The sequence below is a fragment of the Peromyscus eremicus genome, chromosome 15, assembly GCF_949786415.1.
Source record: "Peromyscus eremicus chromosome 15, PerEre_H2_v1, whole genome shotgun sequence".
NCBI lineage: Eukaryota > Metazoa > Chordata > Mammalia > Rodentia > Cricetidae > Peromyscus > Peromyscus eremicus.
The window spans coordinates 19,602,749-19,629,307 of record NC_081431.1 but is presented as its reverse complement, the minus strand read 5'-3'; the positions used below and the strand labels follow the sequence as shown (position 1 = coordinate 19,629,307).

The window sequence follows — 26,559 nt, the reverse complement described above, 5'->3', positions numbered from 1 at the left end:
CACAGAAGTGGAAATGGGAAATGCTCATTGGCTCTTACTTTTAGCTAAACCTAATACAGTCACCAAAAATGTGCAGCCAGTTTAGGTCTTGGAGGGAACAGCTGGAAAAGGCATTGGAAATTTCATCAACCTCCATTCATTCCTTCAAGTGCAGAGGGTTGTTTGTTAAATTTCTAATAAGAAGTATTTTTTCCTATTTTCTACTTGTATTTGCTTTAGGAGTCTGTAGTTTTAAGCAACAATGCTAAACAAATCTCTAGAGGGAATGAAATGTTTCTGTGCTATAGTTAGGGTTCACTCTTTGGTGAGTCAGAATCCAGCACCTTCCCTATACATTGTCTTATAATTATATCAAAACTCTTTGAAGAATAGCATCAGGACCTGTTCTTTTTACATAACCTACTTTTCAGCCCATGGCCACAAAGCATAGAAGAGACAGGATCAGGCCAAAAGAAACAACAATAACAAACAAACAAACAAACAAAAACATGCAAGAAGTTAGCCAGGTGTGTGTGCACCTGCTGCCATCCACCCCTGCATTTCAGTTTCTGAACCTCAATAGTTCAATCTAGTGTTAACACTGAGCCAGGCAAGGCTTGTGTTTCCTAGACCCAGGCAGCAGTGATACCCCTTCAATGCTGAAGCTCCCTAGCATTCTCTGTAACATCATTCTAGTGAGCATTCATTACACTGGATGTAAGGTGTAGCTCACCTCATGAGTGGGTGGGATAGTCCCAGGGATGAGGAGCAAATAACCACCTGAAACTGAAACAGAGCACACTGAGTTCTGTGGAATGTCTGAATCTTCCAGCCTGTGTCTCCTCCATCCCTGAACAGGAGATCAAGTCAGGATTCCATCTGCTCGTCAACCCAGTGTGACTCAAGCAAGGGTCCGCAGAGCAGCAAGGTGAGTGCAAGGTAGAGATGGCATCTTCCTGTTACAAGCAGAGGCTCAGAAACAGTGGCTCTCAGCCCTTGTGTGTACATCTATGACATATGTACATCTATATGAACATGCAACGTATTTGTTTTCCCTCAAAATCAACAACTACATTGTTTTTTTTTTCATTTAATTTCAAGGTCTTCACATGTGTGACCAACCTATACATGATCATTAATAAATAAGTGTATTAATAAGTTACACCTATTGTTTTTATGCCTGTAAGATAACCCAGTGATGTTGAGCTTCTCTTCTCTATTATCATATTTCACATATGGTGCAATCAGACCACAGCCCATAATATAATGCAGTGTGGTCTGCTGTCTTTTCAGTTCTGATTGTACATATTTTTACAGAGTGCTTTTCTAATCAGGACTTTACTAAGTCAAGAGGTATTCATATGAGAGGTATTTTGAAAGAACTAGTGTGGTAGAAAGAAAAGAACATGGGTGGATAGAAAAGCCAGCAGAGCCACGCCTCAATCCAAGCCCTCTGTACACTGTCCGACTTCTAACCTTGTCACTAAGGCCGAGGTTCTGTCTCCTTACGGGTAAGACTGGGAGAATAAAGACACCTAGTGTGGCTGTCCATAGAATCAGAGACAATGCACACCAAGAACTGGGCGTGTACCAGGGGCCAAATCACTGTCACAAGTGCAAGCCACCAGGGACTGCCATTGTTTTCTAGCTCTTCTATTTATGACTATGAAGATGTCTGCAATACATTAACATTAGTACTTAGGCATGTCATTGCAGCTCTGCAGAAGCTGCCCATCTACTAGGTCTCATCCCCTTGTCATGTCATAGAAACGTTTTCTCTCTCTTCTCCATTCAGGGAAGTAAACAAAGTATACATGACACGGAGGTCAAAGGTCAGTATCAGCACTCTTCTTTAGAACCAAGCAGCTGAGTCTTTTTTTTTTTTTCCTTGCCTTTATGACACTGGGGACCAAGCCTGGGACCTCACGCATGCTGGGCAAGCACTCTACCATGGAGCTACAGCCCAGACCAGCTCCTTTGCTCCTTTGTGACAGTAACTTTGCGTGATAGGATATTCCTGATGTACTCTTTCTGTAACTGAGTATTGAAGTATTTGGGGGTCTAGGTAGTGTAACGCTGTGACCCTTTAATACAGTTCCTCATGGTGTGGTGACCCCCACCCATAAAATTATTTTGTTGCTATTTCATAACTGTAATTTTGCTACTGTTATGAATCATAATGTAAATATCTGATAGGCAAGATATCTGAAATGTGACCCCCTAAGGTTGGACTAATGGGAAGAATATTAAAATGATGCCTTTTAAAGGGTTCAATGGGAGTGAGAGGGGATGAGAAAAGCAATACAGAGTAAATATGACTAATATATATGCTATACATGAGTGAAATTGTCATAATAAAACCTGTTATTATTGATAGTTAATATATGCTAATTTTAAAAGGATAGTGTGTCCAGAAACATTCTCAATATGAACAAAAACAAATGATGCTTTTTATGCTAATTCTAGATGTTTAAAATCCAAAGTATGACTGAACTTTTTAGTCTCCAATGCATTTTGCTAAAACTTATGCTAGACTTATAAAACATCTTAGATGTTTTAAAACTTTCACAAGGCTAAAGCCACCACATGCAGAATCTTCTAGAGGCTTTTACATTAGGAGCCCAAATAAGCCTTTTAGATTTTTTCCAGTGATCCAGGATTCCATTCTACAAAGGCCTTTCTATTTCCTTCCCTGTGAATTCTCTAAGAAAAAAAAAATGAGACAATCCTGTATTTCTCTTCCCACCCATCTCTTCTTTGGTGTTCCATTAAATTTGAAACCCCAAGGATTACAAATACCAGCAGAGCTTATGAGTTTCTCTACCAGGTGAGCAAACAGACATGGTGGGAGAGCAGCAGCCAGTGAGCAGAAAACAGCCCACCCCCACTAGCTCCATGGAAACACAGCCTCCTATCCTGGTCACTGCACACGAGGATGGACATCTCCGCTTGTGGACGTTGGAGGTGATGAAGTTTGGGCTTGGCTGGTACTCAAAAGGAATGGGATGATAAAGAGGATAGTTGTGCCTTGCAGCCTTCTTCCACATGGCATCCAGTTCAAACATTCCACTATTCTAGCCAAACAGATGGTCTTTCAGTTCGATCACTGACTACTGCCAAACTATACACTAGACTGGTTCTACTACTCAAGGCATTAGTTCATCAAAACTGTTAAGAGTTTCAAATCTTTCAAGCTGAGCTGTAAATTCATGGTAATATTCTATTGGATATTTAAATGAATGTCATCAGCAATGCATTCTATAAAAGGATGTAAGGGGCTTAGTCAATAAAGGACTGAAGACCCGAGTCTTCAGTCTTAATCCACATTAAAAATCTGAGCATGGTAGAGCACTCTTATAAACCCAGTGCTGGGGAAGAAGGATCAGCAGATGCCTGGAGCTTGCTGGCCAGCCATCCTAGCCTAGCTGGCAAGCTACAAGCCAGGGGGAGATCTTGTCCCAAAATAAGGTAAATGGTGTTCCTGAGGAGTGACATCCAAGGTTGTTCCCTGGCCTACACACACACACACACACACACACACACACACACACACACACACACACCCCTACACATTCATATTTTCATGCCATAAAACAGACTATAAGAATGCTGACACATAGCCTATAAAATACTTTTTCGTTATCTTTATCTGTGTGTCTGTATGTTTATGTATGTCTGTGTGTGCATGTAGTTGCAAGCATGCCATAGCAGTAATGAAAAAGTCAGAAGGAAACTTGTGAGAGTCACTTTTACTACCATGTAGGTCCTAGGGATCAAATTTAGGTTGCCAGGCTTGGCAGCAAGTTCCTTTACTGGCAGAGCCCTAATATAAAACTTTAATGATATAAATTATTAAAAGATGGTATTGCATCACTTTGAGTGTTCTTAAAATTTTTTTACCATGAAAAGAGCAGCTTTAATTTACCAGGAGATTTCAAGTGATTTTTGATGGAGGGTGGGTATCCCAAATTAAAAGTACAAATTAAGGAACACAAGATGGCTCAGTGGATACACAAGCCCCAAAACCCGAGTTCAATCCCAGGAATCCCATGTGTAGGTGGAAGAAGACAGCCAGCTCCATAAATTGTCCTCTGACCTCCACACCTGTACCCTAACACACATACACATGCACCCCAACACACACACATGCAACACACACATGTACCCCAACACACACACATGCACCCCAACACACACATGCAACACACACATGCACCCCAACACACACATGCAACACACACATGCACCCCAACACACACATGCAACACACACATGCACCCCAACACACATGTACCCCAACACACATACATGCACCCCAACACACACACATGTACCCCAACACACACATACAACACACACACCCCAACACACACACATGCACCCCAACACACATACACATGCAACACACACACATGCAACACACACACATGCAAAACACACATGTAACACACACGCGTGCATGCAACACACACATTAATAATTTTATTTTTAAAAAACTCAAAGTAGGAGAGGAGAACAGAAGAGGATGAAAGAGTTGTGAGTAGACTGCCCATTGTGACTCTGAAACTCTTAGAGACACAAGAAGGTGTGAGTGCTGTGATAAGGCTTCTCCTATGGAGAACCCAGGAGATGGCAACAGTGTTGTGTGACCCACACTGAGATCTGAGAACACAGAGCAGCAAGGCTGTCTGCCAGCTCAGTCCCAGTCTGCCCACGGGTTCTGGCTTCCTAGTGAAACCCCCGTCTTGAAAACACAAACTGCCTCCAAGATGATCTTGGAATAAAATGCCTTTTTTTCTGTGATGAATAAGAAACAACAGATGATATCCAAAGAAAGTCTTTGAAAACAGCTGCTGACTCAATTCTATTCTCAGTCTCCAGAGAGATAAATATATATGGAAGTCCTTCCAAGGGCTAGCTTATACCACTCCAAAACAGTTTATCTGGGCTTGAATCTCTTGCAATCCATTATTAATAATCAAAAATATGTTTTCCTAGCATGTAAGTATGCCTGTTGAAATATGCCTTGTAACCATAGAGTTATATTTGGCCCTGATGGGAATGCCTGTGTAAGGGGAGACCATATAGTTGAAATCTCATGCAAGGAAGTATGTGAAAAGACCCATGGATAACACCAAAGAAAGAGGAAATTAACCATCAGCGGATAGTCACCCATACTTTGAGTTATCCATACTATTCACTTCAAAGTAATAAGTCCTCGTGGATAGCATCAAGTTATTTTCAGTACGGAATAGAAAATCCTGTTAAGTAGTAGAGCTAAAAATTGAGATGTCTCGGGTAGAGTGAAGTTCAACTTTAATATTGCGGTTTTATAGACTTTATTATAATGGAAGATATGTTGTTTGCCTTGTCCTTTGTTCAGGGGAAGCTTCTGAAAGACATACTGCCCTTCACAAAGCACTCAGCCATTTCCCTGACGTCACTATACACTGATTCGTGCTGCAGGACACTGCTGGCCGGGAATGTGGGTAAGTCCTTGTTCTGGCAGATCAAGCTGCATCTTAACAATCTATGTGATATAAAAATGGCTCCAAGAAACACACATGACATTTACAGGGACAAATGAAAGTCTCCAAGAGGTATGCTCAAAGTGAGAAAGTTTGAGATTCAAGTATACCAAGCAGCATGGCCATCTGCCAGCTTTTCCGCTTGTGGCATGTGTCCTCCTTATGGTTTCTCCAGGGCCTGGATTCGGAGTCCTTATCTAGGTAGTTCTTCTCATGGATGACATTTGAATACAAGTGAAATCACCCATGAATTTTTCCTTCGTCTTACAAAGATGTTGTTCTTTATTTTTTTTAATTTATTTATTTATTATGTATACAGAAGAGGGTGCCAGATCTCATTACAGATGGTTGTGAGCCACCATGTGGGTGCTGGGAATTGAACTCAGGACCTCTGAAAGAGCAGTCGGTGCTCTTAACCTCTGAGCCATCAAGATGTTGTTCTTTTAGACATCCTCAGGACTTGCCTTAGACACTAAGACTCTGCTGGGTCTCCTGGAGGCTGAGGCTCCAGGATCATGAGATTGGACACTGCTACAGACTAGTGCCTGGCGTGTCCCAGGGTATCAGCTAATGCCAAATGGCTGCATACTCCTACCTCAGGGCAGGGTCCAAGGCTCTATCCCCCACCCACAGGATCTGGGCCAAATAAATTTATTTTTTGTTTGCTTCTTTGAGACAGGGTCTTTCTATGTAGCATTGGTTGTCTTGGAACTGGCTATGTAGATCTGGTTACCCTTGAATTCATAGAAATTAGCCTGCCTCTGCCTTTTGAGTGCTGGGAATAAAGGTGTGTGCCACCATGGCCAGCCTACAGATAATTTCTTCTTCTGAAATTCTAGAAATTTTCTGATGGAATTTGGGGATCTCTTTTATACAATATCATACCATCTATAAATAGGAATACGTTGACTTATTTTGCTATTCATAGCCCTTTGATTTTCATCTCTTGTCTTATTGCTTTAGCTAGGACTTCAAGCACTATATTGGATAGAAATGGTTAAAGTGGACACTCTTGTCTTCTCGATCTTTGTGGGAACGCTTTGAGTTTTTCTTCATTTAACATCATGGTGGTATTGATTTTTTTATGTGTTAGCTTTTATTATGTTGAGACATGTTCTCCACCCCAAGTCTCTCCAGGGATTTTATCTTAAAGAATGCTGTATTTTTCCCAAAGGTCTTTTCTGTATCAACTGAAATAATCATATGATTTCTGTCCTTGAGTCCATTATGTAGTCCAATTTTGTTCATTGGCTTACTCCCATTGAAACATCAATGTATCTCTGGAATGAAGCCAACTTGATCATATTAATGGTATTATGGATGTGCTCTTGAATTCAGTTTGCAAGTTTTCCTTTTCAAGAATTTTTTTCTTCTATGTTCATCAAGGAAATTGGCCTATAATCCTCTTTTTTTGTTGGATTTTTATCTGGTTTGGTATCAAGGTAATTGTGGCTCATTAAAAAGAGCTTGAAGTGTTCCTTCCCCTTCTTTTATGGAACAATCTGGGCTAGTATTGTTTTCATTCTTTCTTTTTTTAATTTGAAATAGGATTTCATGTAGCCCAGGTTGGCCTCAAACTTACTATATAGCTAAGGATGACCTGGTGTAGCATGAATTGTTAGAAGGTCTTGTTAATAAAATCAAACCCAACCAGGTATTGGGGTGAATGCTGGAAGATCAGAGAAGCAGAACAAGCCACAGCCACCTCACCTTGCTAATTTCTCAGCTGATCCCTCTTCCTCAGACTGGAAGCCTCTGTGTCCTTATTCAAATGGATCTCAGCTGAACTGCTTCTCAAAAGCCTGAAAGCTTAACCAGTCTGTAGTTCCTGGTCCTCACGCTTTATATACCTTTCTGCTTTCTGCCCTCACTTCCTGGAATTAAAGGCTTACTTCGTGGGATTAAAGGTGTGAGTCACCATGCCTGACTGTTTCCAGTATGGCTTTAAACTCACAGAGATCCAGGTGGATCTCTGCCTCTGGAATGCTAGGATTAAAAGAGTGAGTGCCACCATTTTCTAGACTCTGTATCTAGTGGCTGTTCTGTTCTCTGACCCCAGATAAGTTTATTAGGGTGCACAATATTTTGGGGAACACAATACCACCACAACCTGGTACTTCTAGACACTGTGCATTTACCTCCTGAGAACTAAGGTTACATTGGAGGTACCACCACACCCAGTTTTATGCAGTGCTGGGGATCAAACACAGGATTTCTCCATGCTAGGCAAGCCAAGCCCTCTACCAAGCTATATGCCAGGACTCCAAATTTCCTCTTTTATAGCTGGTTTCTCAGATTCTATTCTGTCTACCAATACAAGTGCCTGGATCAAAATGACTTGTCATGCTGGGGACTGTTTGCCTAAAGAATATAATATCTAATTAAGGACTCTAATGTTTAAATTTTATACAGAAGGACACGTTATCCTTTGCAGTGTTAGTTCCTTTTTGGATCCACCTCATGATGAAAAGGTATGAACTTTAGATTTCCACTTAAATAAAGAAATCAGAGCCGGGCGGTAGTGGCGCACGCCTTTAATCCCAGCACTCGGGAGGCAGAGCCAGGCCGATCTCTGTGAGTTCGAGGCCAGCCTGGGCTACCAAGTGAGTTCCAGGAGAGGCGCAAAGCTACACAGAGAAACCCTGTCTCAAAAAACCAAAAAAAAAAAAAAAAGAAATCAGCTCATGTTTGTTGAGCATTTTCCTAAAGCGCACACACAAATGATGGAAATGCATGTGCCCCCCTACACTCCAGGTACATATTCTACTGTAATTTAAGCTACATGACCCCAGCCTTTGCTTGGGTGGATGCTGTCTTAAGACAGAGAAAGAACCTTTGGATGACCAAAAGCTCTTGAACAGCTCTGAAACAATATGAAGTAGGAGAGTGCAGACTTTTAGCAAGTCTTTTTAAGAACAGATACCGGAAACTGAGTCAACAGTCTAAGAAATTATTCTCGACCCTGCTCAAGTCTCAAGGAATAGGAGATGCACAGGGGAACTGCAAGCCCCCTAGGACTTTGGTCACACCGATAACTCTTGAGTACATGGCCCAGGGGAAATGTGGCCTAGGCGTGCCCATCGATGAGCAGAGAGAAACAGAGGAAGTTACTGCAGAGCAGTCTGTAGGAATGTCTTCTGAAGTACCTTAGGGACTCTAAACTTGAGAACAAATGTTAAAGATAGACCTTCCTTAGGTCTATCAGTTGACCCTCACACCGCTTTTGAAAGAGAATAAGCTGTGCCTATCCTTTCTGCCAGTTCCTCACAGCAGATACCTCTTACTCCATACCCCATGCAAAGAAGAATGTCGTCAGTGCTTCCTCTAGATAAAATTTATAAGTAAAAAAGTCTCTTGGCCTTCACCTTCCGGATCTGCTCTCCCTCTCTTCTAATGGTCTTCAGTGTGTCTCCCACAACTATCAACCATCTGCTAAAGTCCACGACAAAATAATAAAAAATATGAGCTTCCTTCTCCAGCAGGGGTATGTGCAGAGTAATAATCCTCTAAAATTGGAGTGGTTTTGGCACCTCGGTAAGCAAGAGAAAAACTAATCAGAGTAGAGACTCAATCACCATCTATCACACTCACTCACAAATGTAGCTCTTCAATGAGAAATGATTTTGCTTAAGATTGTATTTTGATTCATTCCAAGAGATATGTCTTCTTGTTGCCATCTAGAAATTCAAGCAGCTGCTTTCCTGGCGTGCCCACTCTTTAGAAATTATTCAAGTGATCTATGTGGAAGACAAGCAGCTGGTGCTTACCGCCTCCATTGATGGCTCAGTGAGGTAAACCCAGATGGGTCCATCCTGGAATCTCGGGGTTTTTAGCGTGAGAGGAGTAAGATTTGAGGCTAATGTTGATGTGTTTGGTTACAACGCAGTGCTTTGGATCAATTCTTGACCATTTGGCTAAGATCAAATATGGATCTATTTTTATCAGCTTAATATCGGATACATCTTCTATCTGAGGACAATATATTAAATAGATTTGGGATCTGAAAGATGGGATTGGAGCTTATGCCACCAATTCCATGTGTGGACCTAATGTCACAGCATCTCCATAAATGGTACACCCCCATCATTGGAATAAATTTATATGTAAACCAAAAAAGTTATACAAAGAATCTTTGGGAAAACCATCACTGACTTGGATTCTTTTTCTACATCCAGGGAAATGAGATGCTATAGTCCTCTGTGGAAAAAGGGCAGAGACATGGGTCTCAGAATCATTTTTTTTGTAATGTTTGCTCTTTCACAGACTCATTAAGAAATACTTCTTGTTAAAAAGTTCTGACAAATATTTGCAGTAGAATTGGGTTTTGTGGGGTTATTTCAGAGAATTGAGCAGGATAGACAGCTCAGAGAACTAGACTCATACCTAGGGAAGGCCACAGAAGGGGGTTTAGGATCAAAAGTTTAAAAGGTAGTCATAGGAAAGAGTATGGAGCTAGGTGGAGTGGGGCATACCAGCAGTTCCAGCTCTTTGAGGGATAAAGCAGAAGGATCTCTTAGGCTCAGGAATTTTAAGCCAGACTGGGCAACCTTGTCAGAAAGAGAGAGGAAGGGGAGGGAAAAGGGAGAGGAATGAGGGAAGAGGTGAGAAAAGTGAGCAGAAGAGTGGGGAGAAAGGAAAAAATAGGAGAGGGGAAACAAAAGAAATGAAGGATATAAAGACAAAGGAAGAAAGGAAGGAGCGAGGGAGGTAAGGAGGGAGGGGAAGGAGGGAGGGAGAGAGGAAGGAAGGTAAAGAGGAAAAAGAAGGAGGCAAAGAGGGGAGAGGGAGGGGAGAGGACAGGTGAGGAGGACAGGAAAGGGAGGGAAGAGTAAAGGAGGAAAGGAAAGAAAGGGGAAGAGGGAGAAGAAGAGGCAAGAGTAGAAAGGCTTGAAGAGACCCACCCAAACAAAGGTGACCCAATAGTGAGAGATGGGAGCAGCCTTGTTAGGTTAGTGTGATTGACTTTCACATAGCCGGCTTACTTGAACTTAACTAATTCATTGTAATCAATGCTAAGCACATGGACCCAAAATACAAAATACTAAAAATACATACACATATATAAAGAAAAAGAAAGGAAATGTCATGACATTTCTGGAGACAAACTGCTGCCTACTTGAAATATTTTAAAATCGTGGCAATGAATTATGCCCTTGAAAGAATGGAGTTAGACAACATTAGGCGATCTAGAGAGGCTTCAAGTGAATCAGAGACCAGTCGAAATACACATGAAAAGGAAGGACTGTTTTATATTGTTATCAAGGTCCTTGAGTGGAAATTCAACAGATCCTGGTTAACTCTCTGGGCTTGAGGAGGGAGGAAGTCAGTTGGGACACAGCTGTGCAGTCCCTAGGCATTGCTGTGGATTTGTATATTTACCTTTAATGTAGCCACTAGAGGGCTTTAGATTGGAAACAAGTGAGCTGGGCGGTGGAGACTTTAATCCCAGCACTCGGGAGGCAGAGGCAGGAGGATCTCTGTGAGTTCGAAGCTAGCCTGGTCTACAAAGTGAGTTCCAGGAAAGGCTCCAAAGCTACACAGAGGGACCCTGTCTCGAAAACAACAACAACAAAAGATTGGAAACAAGTGGGTTAAGATTGAAAGCCATGTGGCAGATCAAATAGAGAAGACATGAGCTTCATCTAAAGGAGGAAGTGAGGGATCCGCGTGGAGAATGGGACCTGCCACATGCAACCAGGGAAACCCTAAAGCCATTCCAGATAGAAGTCACTAGAAAAACCCTAATACGGAAATCTCAAGCTCAAGATGATTCTGTAGGAGAGGCAAATGGATAGAACTATTTCTTGTGTCAGAAAAAAATGACCAGTTGCTTTATTTGTAAGGGAAAAAAATGTATCATTATAAATGCCATTAATGACTTGATTTTCTGGTCTTTACTTGAGCTTGTTTTCAGTTACCCATCAACAGAAATGTTTGATGAAGGTTGTAGTGCATATAGTCATGCACTCATGGGAGTGTGACTGCACATGTACACATACTAACCACATAGGTATATATCAGCCTTTTGTGCTATGAGAATTGCCCTCTTGACTCAGTCTTTTTAGGCTGCTATAACAAAGCACTTTAGAATGGGTTGTTTACAAACAAGAGGAATTTATTATTCATGGTTCTAAAGGACTGGAATGTCCAAGATCATATCTCAGCACATTGAACAGTTAGTGCTTATTCTCTGCTTCATAAATGTCATCTGCCTAACTCCTAACATGGCGTATGACCATCAGCCTTCCATCATTACAGCAAAGCACTTGATTATATTAACTTAGGGGTTTTAAGCTCGTGTGTGTGTGTGTGTGTGTGTGTGTGTGTGTGTGTGTGTGTGTGTTGTGTGTGTGTGTGTGTGTGCTTGTGTGAGTGATGGGGGTGCACACATGTGCTGTGGTACACATGTGGAGGTCAGAGGACAACTTCATGGAATCAGTTCTCTCCTTCCACTTTTCTGTGGGTTTAGACTCATGTCATCAGGCTTGAACAACAAGTGCCTTTTCCCTCTGAGCCACATCAGGGCCCACAGGGGATGTGTTATTTGGGCTCAGAGCATCAGAGACTTCACTCCTGAGTGGCAAGGCTTCGATGTTTCTAGGCCCGCAGCGAGACAGAGCCTCCTGATAGAGGGGCGTGGTGGAGGAAAGCTGCTCACTTTTTGGTGGCTGGGAAGCACATGCAGAAAGAGGCTATGACATGACTTTCAAAGGCGTGTCTCAGTGACTGGTCCACCTAAACCCCACTGCCTTATAACCCGCTTAACTGTGAGCTCATCCACTGAAGAGGTCAGCACCTACATGACCTCGATCCACTCTCCACCACCAGCACTTGCTGCTAAGCCTGATGATCTGAATTTGGTCTTGAAAACCTACATGTTAGAGAGGAAACCAACTCCCACAGCTTATCCGCTAACCTCCACACAAGCACCTGTTTATATACACCCAATAAATCAACAAATATGAAGTTTTTAAAGGATGAAGGGCATGCGTAAGGATAATTTGCCTTGTCCTGTGATGCTCTGGGCAGCTTTGGAACTCTGTAGAGAGCCCCTCCTAGCACGGAGGACATCACCCTACAAGACCAATCAGTTTTAAACTTCTCAGTCTCAATACATCATGCAGTCAGTTATAGAACGAAAAAAAATAGCCTAAGGCAGGAACTAATTCTGTTTATGAAGGTGGACTCCTCATGACCTAAAGACTCCATCTCATTAGGAATTAGGGTTCAACATGACTTTGTGGGGACACAGACATTTAGACTAATGTATTGTTGAAGTCAGTCGTCCTTGGCCTGGAGAAATTATTTTTATGATTCCTTTAAGTGGAGCACTCCCCAGATACTCAATTCATAGAGCTTGTCTCTATTAATAGCTGTCTCAAAGCGCTGCTGCCCTTGTAACTAAGCCACATCCTTTGGCTAATATATGCTGCCACGTTCTCAAGAGGCAGGCACTCTAGCATTAGAAATCTTGTTTATGAAAAGATTATGACTTGTCAATGAAAAAAAAAAACATAATTGAGACTTAAGTCTGGGGCATAGAGCAGGAAATTGGAAACCTCCCTATGGCTCAGAGTCCATGTCTAAGGCCCAGGACATCAGGTGGGGTTTTTCACTTGGGACAGGGCCATGAGGAATAGGAAACACTGTGAAACAGGAAATCAAGTTGCTTTAGTATGGGCCTGGAACAGAATTCATTTAGCCTCTTAGCCTTCTTGCTTTTCTGTTTAAAAAGCTTGTTATAAATGTTCTTAATAACTCTACTTCCTTATTGGTAACAGCTCTGGGAAGGCCGTGCTACTTCAGTAATGCTCTAAATTAAAATATAGGAGGTATGTAACATGCTCATGTTAAATCTTCAGACAGTGTCCAGTATGAGACACCTCAGCTGGTCACCTCTGCTTCTGCATCCCTCACTAGCTACTTTCTCTGAGTGAGTCTGCTGTTCTGAATTGTGTAGAATCTACTCTCGGTCCCTTTAGGTTATTCTCCTTCTCAATCATTGCAGCAGATCCCTTGGTTAGTGTTGAAACCAAGACATAAAGAGATGTCTGTAATCCCAGGACCTGAGAGGCTAACACAGGAAGAACAGTATCTTACTATGTAATCTTGTCTAGCTTGTCTAGCCAAGAACTTCCTATAAATCTCTGGATGGCTAGACTAGGCTACTTATTGAGATCTTCTCTCAAAAAAAAAATCTAAATGAAAACAAACAGACACAAAACATCTCTCTGTAAGACACAGAGCGCACATTCCTGCTAATGGTATTCTATATTAATTAAGTCCCCTGGGCAAATTGGAGCTTCTTGGGGCCAACAGATAGGGAAATAATACAAATGGGTAAAGAATTTTATTATTTATGATGCTCTACTAGAAGCATCCCCAGATCTCTTGTCTCATGAGTTCTATTGGTGATTATTTCCTAAATAGACAGATGAAACACAGTCCACTGTAGGATCTACTTTAGCTCACAGACTCCCAATGTGGGTTCTGGTCAGCTTGTGTTAGCAGGGTTGTTTGGAGAGAAGAGTCGTCCTTGATTTCTAGCTTAGATCAGTGAAGATTGCTGGTACAAGTTCAAATTGGCTAACGCCAAAAAGTTACAGGTTAGAGTTCTGACTTGTAAACATGTTTACATTAAAGGCGCAGAGTGTAGTCTGGTGCTTATCTGGTATGCTTGAAGCACTGAGCTGAAAAATAAAGTCTTACATAATGATTAGCTCGGCAGCATTTGGGGGAAAGAGTCCTGAATGAACTTTACGATCCTTGGTAGACCAATGCAGTTCGTGTGACCTATGACCTGTGATCAAGCTCACTTCTTCTGACCACCCCCAGTTACTTCCCCTCCCTTCCTCGACTCTCCTTCAGGCTCTGGCATTCCAACAGCGGTCATTACTGTGGCTATTTCGGACAACGAAGAATGTTTGATTTAACTCAAACAACTGATATCATTTTGCCTTGTGATGTTAATGAATATCCCATAGAGATAAAAGAAGAAAGCAAGTTCACAGAGAAGCAGCAGAAATATGAATATCCTCTGATATTTGACCGTGAAAGGTGAGAACATTCAGTTTCCTTTCAATGAACAGATAAGAATTAAATTATTACTATGTGGTGGCACTGCGGTAGAATAGGAAATTCAAAACCAAAACTTTTCAATAATTTTGAAGCCCCATGTAAGAGAGAAATACGTAAATAAAAACTATGATTCAGTGCTGTAGTCCTGAGAACACCTCATTGTTAATAACCAATGAGCAATACCAAAGAACAAAAAAAGTTTGTGTCAGCAGAACCACCAAGTAACTCAAGACCATGATATGATATAGTCCTAACTGTGGAGCCCAGGGTGCGGGGATGTGGGGGAGATACAGGAGAAGAAGCTGTAAAAGTCTAGTAGAACCAGAGCCCCAGCTGCTCAAATCTGCAATCTCAGGACTCCCAAGGCTTTCATGGGCTACCTAGCAAAACTCTGTGTCAAAACAAACAAACAAACGAACAAACAAACAAAACAAAAACACAACAATAAATGGGCTGAAGAAGTGGCTCTGGGGCTAAGAGCACTTACTGTTCTTACAGAGGACCACAGTTCAATTCCCAGCACCCATATCATGTGGCTTATAACTATCTGTAACTCCTAGCCTCCAAAGACACCTGCACACGTGTGTATGTACTCACACTAAAGAAAAAGAAATCTACAGAGCTCACATTACCAAGTCTGTGAGCCAAATTGAGAAATCCAAACCATGGACCTCACTGGAACAGGAGTCACAGCAGGGAACAGGGCACAAAGGAACCTGATGGGTTTGGTTTGGGACAGGGTTCAGTCTACAATGCTTGTGGTCCGTCCAGGTAGAGCAGATGTACTCAGGTCCATCTGCCTCGACATGCTGAGAATCCACGGCTGTAGACAAGGATTTGAAGTCAGTTATCATAGTAATATTTTCACTGTGGATAAGGAATTCAGGTACCATGTCTTGAGTCAGAAAAACAGAAAACTGTTGAAGAAATAAAGAGAAGGACTGGGAAGAGATAGGTATGGAAAAAAATCTTAAAAGAAAATAGCTGACATATAGGAAGAAAAAAAAACACAAACAAGCAATATAGGGGAAATAGAGGGAGAGAGTGTGTAAGAAAACAAGGCAGAGCTTTTGTAGTGTACAGGAACAACGCCACACAACAGAGAAGGAGGTGTTGGGCTTGAGGCCAGAAAGTCCTTGATGACCCTGGAAGGGTCGTTTCATTGGAGTGACAGGAGAAAAATGACAAGGCAAAAGTTAAGAAAGCTACAGGTAAAGTTAACTTTACCTTTCCTTGTATATTATTTTGAGTTTTTTATTAACATTTAATAATTGCATTTATTATGTATTATAATAAAATATTTTGGCACATGTATTTGTGCCACACATATAATATGTATTTAAAATGATGGTGATTAGTGTTTCCATTTTTGCTGACATGACTTTATGCTTGGAGCCTTCAAGTTTCTTGCTGATTATTTAGGAAAACCAGTCAACCCGAGTACCCAGTAGCTCTAGGCTTGGTAGCATGTACCTGTAATTTCAGCAGAGGCAGAAGGATCAGTGAAAGTTCAAGGCCAGTCTGGCTTTGTAACAAGTTTCAGGCCAGCCAGAGATACATAATGAAACCCTATTTCAGAAGAACAACAACAATAAAAAATATACGTAATAGAGCTTATTAAAGGCCAAGGAAGGAGGAAACTGCATGTAAAGGAGGAAAGGGGAGCTGTGGTAACAGTCATCAAAAACACAATTAATAAAGATTACTTTTTAAAGGAAGTAAGTAGTTGTAAGCATTGCAGGAGAGACTCTTTCAAGGGTTTGTTTTTTGTGTGAAAGCCTGGGGATGCTCAAAGGCATGGAGGAAGGGAAATGGAATGTAAGGAAGAAAGCATTTTACAGATGTCATCTCTTGCTTTTTGACTGGCCTCTGTCCTAGCAGAAGAGACTGCCGCTCATCTGAGCTAAGCTTATACAGTAGACATCTAAATGGCAAGCTTAAACAACAACAACAAAAAAAAAGATCTGCCTAGGCTGGTGATAATCCTGTAAATCAGAACTTGGAGAGCCAACAAGGATGATTCCCAAGCAGGAAGCCTCTGAGGGGTTGTCAAAGAGCAGTTCCTTTGGGAGAACCCTAAGTCAGTCAAAACCGGGAGAACCAGATGCCATCATTTAATACAAGAAATGCCAAAATTGTTGGAAATAAGAATTGAAGCTAAGAATGGAAACTACAGGACTCAAAAATATACAACCAATGTGGGAAGAATTGGGAAGGTCTCCGGGTGACAGAAAAGCCCCACCAGAAGGCTCAAGGCTTGCCTTGGCTGGCCAGGAAGGAGCAATGGGAAGGAGCCTGGCTAAAATATAAGAGATAGACTTGTAGAACGAAGCCCATCAGGATGTAGCCAAGTTCAGCAACGAGAGATGATTAGCCCTATCTTTGGGGTAACTTTCCAGACTTGAATATCCATGTAGCCTGTATTAGTTACTCCAGTTCCTGCTGTGACCAAATGCCTGGCAAAGGTAACTTAAGGAAGAGTTTGTTTTGGCCCAGGCTTCGGGGGTACAGTCTGTCTTGCCATGGAAGTCACGGCAACAGGAGCCTGAGGCAGTTGGTCCTGAAGCAGAGAGTGATGAATGTTGATTATGTCACTTTCCCTTTTGCATTCCATCAGGACCCCAGGCCGTGGCATAACGCTGTCCACATTTAGAGTGTGCTTTCTCACCTCAATCAACCTAATCTTGGATAATCCATCACAGACAGGCCCAGAAGCTTATTTCTTGTGATTCTAACTCCTGCTGAGCTGACAATATTAACTATCATGTATCTTAATACTTCAGATTCTGTGTTCTAGTTTATGGATGTGAATCTCCTTTACTCATGAGTCCTTTAAAGGACCATGGTCTTGCTTATGCATCTTTATATCCCCAGTCCTTAGCTCAATGCCAGCATCCAAGAAGCACTCAAAAAATAGTTCTGAAAAACTAGTAGTGACTATTACAAACACAGGGGACAGGCCTAAGTGGTAGATACCAAAGCATCAAAGGGTCGTCATGCCTTGGATAATTTAAATGTATGATATGTGCTTATGCTGTGTTATTAAAAGATAAATTTGCTCTGTATAGCAAATTTAGCAAATTAAGCCTTGTTCTATAGAATGACTTCATTACATTACATTTGTTTATTTGTATGGAGAGAAACAGAGAGCACATGCCACAGCAAGTCTATGGAGGTCAGAGGACAACAGGCAACAGTCGGTTCTCTCCTTTCACTGTGTGCATCCTGGGAATTGAACTCAGATCACCAGACTTGGCATCTTCACCCAATGAACCATCTCCCTGGCCCCAGAACAATCCCATCTCAAGATATATTATTGATTGCTTTTTTAAAAGTGTTTCTAATGCTTAGCTATGGCTTTCTAAATATATATGTAAATAAGCTTTAACTGTAAAGGAAGCTTCCCAAGGTTACTCAAAAGTCAGGCCTTGAATTTCTAAGACTTTCCCCTCATCCCGACTACGTAGGGCTCCCCGCAAATGACAATTGATGATTTTAATTACACGGACAATTCTGGCAGAGTAGAACTGCTGTAGTTTTCCCTCGAGGGAGATCTAGGGAGCAAAATAGAATAAGGATTAGGTAGATAGTCAGTGTTTCTGGGACTGGTGCCATGAAAGTCAGGCAGTGTGGGGAGCAGAGGGGAAGGACACAAAGACAGGGTGGAGATTTGCTCACTTGGTAAGGAATGCAAGTTATAGCTATGTGCTTGACTTTTTTTGTTGTATTTTTGTATGCAGATGGAAAAAAATGAGCTCAATGTCTTTGCTTTTCAAACGCACACCTCCCAAGCCCTTTGAAGTGCAACACGATTTTAAATTTTTCAAGTCTCTTTCTTCTCCGAAGGTAGCTAAAATAACAAAACTTACCTTTGCTTTTGAATTTTTGAATCCAAATATTCCCCCTCCTGTAGCAGGCTGGCTTTCTGTTGTTACTCTTGCAAACCGCCACAGGTATTTTTTTTTCTTTTAGAATAAACAATACAAAGCAATTATCTCGCTGATTTGTAGGTTAAAAGGGGAAAAAAAACTTAAATGAGAGCAGGGTGCTTGCCTATAATCCCAGCATTTAGGAGGTAGAAGAAGGAGGGTCAAGAGTTCAAGGCCATCCTCAGAGACCTGTGGAGTCCAAGGTCTGTCTGGGCTAGATGACAATTTGTATATTATTATTCTTTTTAAACACTGAAATGAGTCTCATAGGATTGAAACTAAAGTGTAGACAGAGCTGTGGTGTTTTGTTTTTTTTTTAAGATATTGAGGTGGTTGGGGAACCCACATTCCTTAGTTTGTGTACCCTTCCTTCATTGTCAAAGTCAGAAATGCAGGTTCTCACTGAGCACATTGTTATGGGGGGCCCTGACTCAGTAGGAAAGGTTCTGTACTTTGAGAAGTCAAGTGATTACCTGGGGGCACTCAAGTAAGTCAGGAGAACCTCTCCCCTCAAAACTAAAGTCCGTGCATAGAACTCCCAGGTTGAGGGCAGGAAATAGGGTGTAGACATCACTGGTGTACATTCTGTATTCATGGGCACATTTTGTTTACAGGGCAGTCTGAGAAAAGTGAGTTGTTACTATTTAACCATGTTAGAGGATGGATGTAGTGTGAGGTTGGCCAGAGGTCTGGGATTAATTAATTAATTAAAAATATATTTCCTCTGGCTTGCCCACAAATAGAGCAAGCACACGTGTCTGGATTAATCTCTAGTCCACTACTGCCTCGCTGTCTACCAAACACATTTACTGTCTTCCTGAATTTTCTGTCCCTAATGTGCAGTTCATCTGGGATGCCCTCGACACAACCAGAATGTGTCTTCATCTGTCCAAACCCACCCTGTCTTCAGAACACTCCTAATGAACACTGTTGGCATCTGGAATATGAAAAAAAAAATGAGCAAAAAGAGAGTCCAAAAACTGCTTTAAAAGCTTGGATATTTCACTAAAGAAAAAGTGCAGGCCAATAAGCACACAAAAGACACCTAACCTCTTGAGTACACAAGGAAATACATGTCAATAGTACTGTGGGATTCCACTTTAGACCTCCCAGGGTCTAAATAAAGAGTCTGATGATACCAGAAGCATTAATCTTCTGGTGGCAGTCATATGACCTGGTAGAGACTCATTGAAAATCAATGTGGCATTATCAGAAATGGTTGAAAATAGCCATGCCCTATTATGTACATTGGAGCTCAGGAGATGGGCAGAAGAATGCTAGGGTAGGAGGCTAGCTTGGTCTACATAGTGAGTTTTGGGCTGGCCATGGCTACAAAGAAGGACTTGTCTCAAAAATCAACACACACACACACACACACACACACACACACACACACACACAAAACAAACCAAAGGTGAGGTTATAAATGAAATATTAAATAAATTGGTTAAGATCCTTAGAAAGGCTTTGTAGAGTCCTTGAAACACTTGAATATCCTAAGTTTCTTCCCTTGCTTTCCTATCTTCCCACCTCATTGGTCCAGTGAATGAAAATACTTCAATGCCAGTTGAGTTGAGATAAGATTCACTTGGAGTCTCTGATTAAACTAGACAGCTTTCTGATAATTTCCTTTTGACGTGTGTGGTTTACAGTACCAATAATATGATAGTCAAGCTTCCTTTGGGGTAGCTCCTTTCCCTAAATTTATCATCAACAGAGAACTTGCCTAAGATCTTGCATTAGTGGGTCAGGTTTTTGATGGGTATTTGGTGTCCAGAACGTGCCCTTTCTAGTAAATTATTGCATTGTTTTGTAGATTCGCCGGTATGCTTTGGAAGGTTTCATGACAGAAAACAGAGAGGCGGGGATTGTTTTTGGTTCTTTGCCTATATACAGGGTAAGTCAGAAGTTTCTCTAACTAGGGTGGTAACAGGGCAATACGAAATGTGACATACAATACATAATCAGCCCATGGATGTTTCCATAAATGTACTGGGTCCCATCCTAGACAAGTCTTGAGTAATGTATTTCAGTAGCTTGAACTGCTCGTCTCTGCCATTGCACCTAAGAGTGACTTTGAGCTTTGACCAAGTTGTTTATACCTCCAGGATAAAATCCAAATGCCATAGAGTAGCACACAAACCTTCTATGATCTGGCTCTGCCAGATTTTTGGACCCTGTTTTCTATCACATTCTCCCTGTACTGTCTCTATATTCCAGCAGGCTTGAGTATCACTGGATATTCCATCATGGTGCTTATGCTACTATCTGCTCAATAGTCATCAGATCTCATGTCCAAGTCTCCCCCCCATCCCCAGATAACCAGTGTTAAGTAACTAATGAACAAAACCAAGAAATAATAAACCAAATATGTCACTTAACGTCAACACAGAACTTCAACATTACTTATCTTTATGAGGACTTGTTTATTGTAGTAGATAACAAAGAACAATGATGCTGACAGTCGTCAAGAATTAACTGGGGAGATGGTTCAGTCATTAAAGGGCTTGCCACACAAGTGTAAGGACTTCAGTTTGTATTCCCAGCATCCATGCAAAAACAAAAAACAAAAAACAAAACAACTGAACACAGTAGGGTGCATGTGTAATCCCTGTGGAGGTGGGCAGGGGGGCAGGAGCAGAAACAGAAGATCCCTGGGGTTCTTGACCACCTAGTCCAGTTTAATTAGTGAGGTTGAGGTTCAGTGAGAGAGTAGACCTCAAAAAATAAGGGGGGGACGGGCAGGGGAGATGTCTCAGTAGATAAAGCACTTGCGGTACAAGCACCAGGACCAGAGAGTTCAGATCGTCAGAGCTCACATAAAAGCTGAGAAGTCAAGGCAGCTCACCTGTAATCCCAGGGTTTAGGAAGCAGAGGCCCCAGGGGATCTGCTAGGCAAGCTAGCTAGTTTGACCAGCTTGAACTGGCAAGCTCCAATTACCCTGCATCAGTAAATAAAGCAGAGAGTGATCAGGAAGACAACTCATATCAGTCTTTGGTCCCCATAAGCATGAGTGCACACATACACCTGAACACTTATACACACACACACACACACACACACACACACACACACACACACACACACACAAACTGAATTAACAATAAGGTAATATACACCTATATCCCCAGCACTAGGAAGGAAGAGGCAGAAGGGTGTAGGGTTCAAGGCCAGCCTGAAATATATAAATATGTCTCAAAAAAAAAATAAAAGCAAGGGGCTGGAAAAAATGACTCAGTGGTTAAGAATATTTGCTGCTCTTCCAGAGACCTGGGTTCAATTCCCAGCATCCACATGGCAGCTCACAACTTCCAGTAACTCCAGTTCCAGGGGATCCAACACCCTCTTCTAGTGACTGAAGACACCAAGAACATGCATGGTACACAGACATACCTGCAGGCAGATCACCCAAACACAATCAAAATTTTTTTTATTTAAAAAAATAAAATAAGGCAAACCAAATTTACACAGGGAAAAAGACAGAACAATGGATGTCTGAAATGGAGCATGTGCTTGAAGCAGATGGACCTCTCCTGTGACACCCTCTCCTAGGGTTTACATTCCCAGAAGTAAACACTATAAATGTGCTTAACTCAGTCTGTGGTTTACAGGTTCCGAGCCCCACGAGCCTAAGGTTCCTTCCACTCATTGGCTCTGAAGCGCAGAGAGATTCGGTAGAGGGTGTTCATGGAAGGAAGAAGGGCACTCATGTTCAACACGATAAAGTAAGTTATGTGCACTCCACAAAGCACTCTAGTTACACACACACACACACACACACACACACACACACACACACACACCTATACACATACGTATTTTGTTTTTAAATGCTTCTCTGTCCCCCCAAAACATTCTGAGCCTACAATTATTTCAGTGTGTATTTTCATGGATATTCCAGATGTGTATGAGTTTAGCTCAGTGAGATTAAAGTCATGTGTTTGTTGGGTAGAAGTGAGAGGAAAATCAAATACAGCCTGTGGGTCTGAACAAATGAGGCAATGAGGCTATGCTGGTGATCACCAAATAAGCTCTTTGAGTGGCTTTAGAAGCCAAGCAACTGGATACAACATGGCTATTCAGTGTTACTATCCTCACTGTGGAGTTTTACTGTAGTTATGGTGGCTGTGGGAGCCCTGGTATCAGTGAGCTTACCAGCAGTGGTGGTCCCCATGCATTAATAGGAAATAACCGTGCAATTTTTCAAAATTAAATGTGTTCTTATAAAGGATTCTCTTAATTTTTTACAATTGAGTTAAAAGAAAATTTTAGGTCTATCTTGCATTTGGGCAGTTAATGAAGTGCTAAGCCCTAGAACTTTCCCTTCAGATTTCGTGATCAGAGCTGATTCCAATAGCCCTAGAAGTGTCCATGGGCCTGACTTAACCTTCACTCACTCATCTATCTAGTCATCAGCATGGATCCTGCGTTAAGAGAAAGATGTAACCCAGTGTATGGCTTTTATTGTCCATTGCTAACTCAGTAACTGATTACGGACACAGTGCCAACAGGACTAACCACTTTTTTTTTTTTTTTTTTTTTTTTTTTTGGTTTTTCAAGACAGGGTTTCTCTGTGTAGCTTTGCGCCTTTCCTGGAACTCACTTGGTAGCCCAGGCTGGCCTCGAACTCACAGAGATCCGCCTGGCTCTGCCTCCCGAGTGCTGGGATTAAAGGCGTGCGCCACCACCGCCTGGCAAGACTAACCACTTTTAAAAGCTATTTTACTATATCAAGATGAAAAATGTCTTCATAATTTAGTTAGATTTTGCACTGAATGGAACTGTGGATGAGTCCCATTAATCAGCCATGCTGTCTGTCAATTATTTGAGAAAGATATATTGGCAATAGAGGCGTTTTCTATAAAAATAATTTTTGCTTTTAGTTGTAAGGAATGGATGAAACAGCATGTTATAAATAATCCCAAAAAAAGGTAAAAAAATTTATCTGTGTTGGGTTTTACAATTCATATATCTAGTGTCCCATATTTTTATTCTTTACAATTTTATCTAATCTGATAGTAAATAAAAGTTTATTTTCCAAGCAATACAAAGCTTAGAAAAGAAGCTGTTCACATAGGCCTTAAGAATCAGCATAATGGAATTAAAACTTAGTCATGGCTAGAAGGGCATGGGTTGGTAACTCAGTAGTAGTTAACTATCATGCACTAGGCCCTAGGTTCAATCCCTAAGTGCCACAAAAATCAAACAAAGGGCCGGGTGTGGTGGCACACAACTTTAATCCCAGCACTCAGGCAGAGGCAGGCAGATCTCTGTGAGTTTGAGGCCAGCCTAGTCTACATACAGAGTTACAAAGATGTCAGGGTTATGTAGTGAGCCCCTGTCTCAAAAAAAAAAAGAAAGAAAGACAAGAAAACCATCAAAAAAATGAAGTTGAAATGTGGAGAAAGCATAAGAATGTGAACTCTGTGGCATGTAACCCATTTTCAAACTTACAGAAATGCCCAGTCACAGAGAAACGGCTTCTCTGAAGACAGTACATATGCCAGCATACTCCATTCGTACCATTTCATTTTAAGTGAAAAAACTGTACTCAGTTGCTAAAGTGCTTGCCCTTCGAGCATGGGGGCCTGAGTTTGGATACTCAGCACCCACATAATAATCTGGGTGCAACGGTGTATGTCTGTAATCTCAGTACTGGAGAGATGGAGACAAGAGATCGCTGGGACTACGGACCAGTCAGTTTAGCTACGTTGCTCAACTCCAAGTACAGTGAGAAAAAAATAAGACAGTGAGTGAGTGATGGAGGAAGACACATGACGCTGACCTCTAACACACACACACACACACACACACACACACACACACACACACACTTCAATCTGATGATACAATTGATAATTACGGCTAATTTTACCTTTAAATTAATGTGCCAAGTCTGAGGCTGTGCGCTTGGCATGCACTCTTGCATCTCTGCAACGGTGCATTAAAATTAACACCCCCATTTTGCAGGTCCAAAAACTGAAGCATAGGGCATAAACAACTATCAAAGATTCCCAAAGAACCTGGTGACAGAGCTGGGATTTAAACCCAGAAGCTTGGCTTTAGAGCCTAATTGTTTAAATGTAATTCAGTATAACTTAGAAGTATGGGAGCTTCTGGGATCTCCTGGTGGAAATAAGCTCTGAGAACACACGAACAATGACAGCCCCCTCGTTCAGTTTTATTTTCCTCCCTGCCCTCATTACCATCGGACTTCCTGTCATATAGTAATTCTGCTTTTCTACGATGGCACCTTGGTTTTCCTTGAACACTCATTTCTCTTCATTGTCTATTCTGCTGGATTGTAAATCCCAAGGGTATACCTTTGTCAGACTCATTCTCTCAGACTCACACTGAGAAGCAGCGAGAAGCTGCTGAGTAGTGGGGCTTAGGGACGAAATGAAGGATAGAAAATGGCAGAAAGGAGGACACCCGAGGCATGGGGACACTCCATCACTGGAGTGTGCAGGTCATAAAGGGGCCTGAGCCTCCTAGCTTGTTTCAGGGAGACAGAAGCGGAGATACAACCTGTTAGTACCCAGGTGTACAGGACCCTTGAAGAAGAGGCTGGGCCTCAGAGCTTTCTGTCTCTTTCCTCACCTTGCATGTCTCCTCTTCTCTTCTTGTGTTACAAAATTTTGTAACCAAATCCCAGAAATATCTCAGAAACATATGGTGTTCATCTAGTGTCTCTTATAAGTGCTGATCGAATGTTGCTGACAAAAATGTGTCTAACTCTATGTATCTATCTATCTATAGACTTTCATTTGTGTGTGTGTGTGTGTGTGTGTGTGTGTGTGTGTGTGTGTATGCACATGCATGTCATGGCATATGTGCAGAGGTCAGAGGAAAGCCTGCAGGAGTCAGTTCTCACCTTGCACAGTGAGATCAGGGGACAGAACTCACACCGCCAGGTCTGTACAGAAAGTGCTGTCAGGAGCCGGGCCATCTCACTGTGCCAAGGCATGCTTTTGGGATCTCGTCATGTAGCCCGGGCTAGCCTGGAACTTGTTATGTTCCAGGCTGGACTCATACTTGTGGTAGATCCTCCTGTCAACCCTTTCAAGTCAGGGTACATGGGTCCTAGAGTGGAGAAGCACCCTATTAAGTAGCTGCGAAGCTCTTCCAGGACCCTTTGAGGGTTTTACCTCCTCCTATCAACACTCTTCTGCCTGGAGACACACAGGATTGTTGAAATCACTTCACTGCTTGTCTAAGAGGATGAAAACTCTTTAACGGCGCAAGTGGGGAAACCTGTCTTTAATGCTTTTATTTCCCTAATGAATGTCTCCTTTGCTCCACAGTCACGGAGGAAAAGCCTGAAAAGAAATCTCGTCCCACAAATAAATCTGGCTTCGTCCTTCTTCCCAGTCATGCCCAAGTGAAGAGGAGCCTCAGAACTGGCTGTTGTACAGGAGGCCCGAAGTCAGGACAACATCCCCATCTGTATTTCCAGATGAGGCACCGCCGGATGGTTACACATCCCTCTACCTCAGGCGATCCCAGTAATGGAGATTCCTCCACGGGGTTCTGGTGACCTCAGCCCTGACAAGAAGCAAACAACAGCCTGCAGCCAGTTTGCCAACTTCCTTTTCACACGGAGAAACACATAACAGATGGGCCGTGTCTCTTGTCATGGTCAACAAGATGGCACAAAGAAACAAATGAAATCAGTAGCATAAATAGACCCCGAGTGATACGGCTAGTGACGGTTAGTTCCTCATTTCCACCTGTTGTTCACCCTAATCCGTAGCCAGAATTAGAACGTGTGCAGTAAGAGGAAAATTGTGTGTGTGTGTCGTGCTGTGTGTACACAGAGAGGATTATCAGTGTTGTTTCTTTGTCTAGTTGAAGTTGAACCTAGGGGCCTGACATGCAAGGCAAGTCAGCTCCATCCACAGCCATTTTCAGATAATGTCTCATTAGGTTGGTCTGGGAGGCCTTTAATTTAAGGTTACTCCGCTTCATCCTCCAGATCTTCCAGGAAAATTGTTATTAAAAACGAAAAACATCCCTAGCTGTTTGTCTGCTTCAATGAGGGAGT

The 26,559-nt window shown here is 42.0% G+C and overlaps 1 protein-coding gene and 1 non-coding gene across 2 annotated transcripts in view; both read left to right on the top strand.

Moving 5' to 3' along the window:
- Wdr64 (WD repeat domain 64) overlaps positions 1-26,220 on the top strand; it is a 105,833-nt gene extending 79,613 nt beyond the window's left edge. The window contains exons 18-28 of the mRNA XM_059280541.1: positions 838-907; positions 1,775-1,811; positions 2,807-2,943; positions 5,363-5,468; positions 7,920-7,978; positions 9,189-9,298; positions 14,376-14,564; positions 18,326-18,431; positions 20,331-20,411; positions 22,127-22,240; positions 25,820-26,220. Of these exons, the coding sequence (XP_059136524.1) occupies positions 838-907; positions 1,775-1,811; positions 2,807-2,943; positions 5,363-5,468; positions 7,920-7,978; positions 9,189-9,298; positions 14,376-14,564; positions 18,326-18,431; positions 20,331-20,411; positions 22,127-22,240; positions 25,820-25,900 (1,090 nt within the window). The 3' untranslated portion in view covers positions 25,901-26,220. The remainder of the gene's footprint in view (positions 1-837; positions 908-1,774; positions 1,812-2,806; positions 2,944-5,362; positions 5,469-7,919; positions 7,979-9,188; positions 9,299-14,375; positions 14,565-18,325; positions 18,432-20,330; positions 20,412-22,126; positions 22,241-25,819) is intronic.
- Positions 9,402-9,590, top strand: LOC131925901 (U2 spliceosomal RNA). The gene has a single exon (XR_009383397.1). It is a non-coding gene; the product is annotated as a U2 spliceosomal RNA (small nuclear RNA).
- Positions 26,221-26,559: the final 339 nt, after the last annotated feature.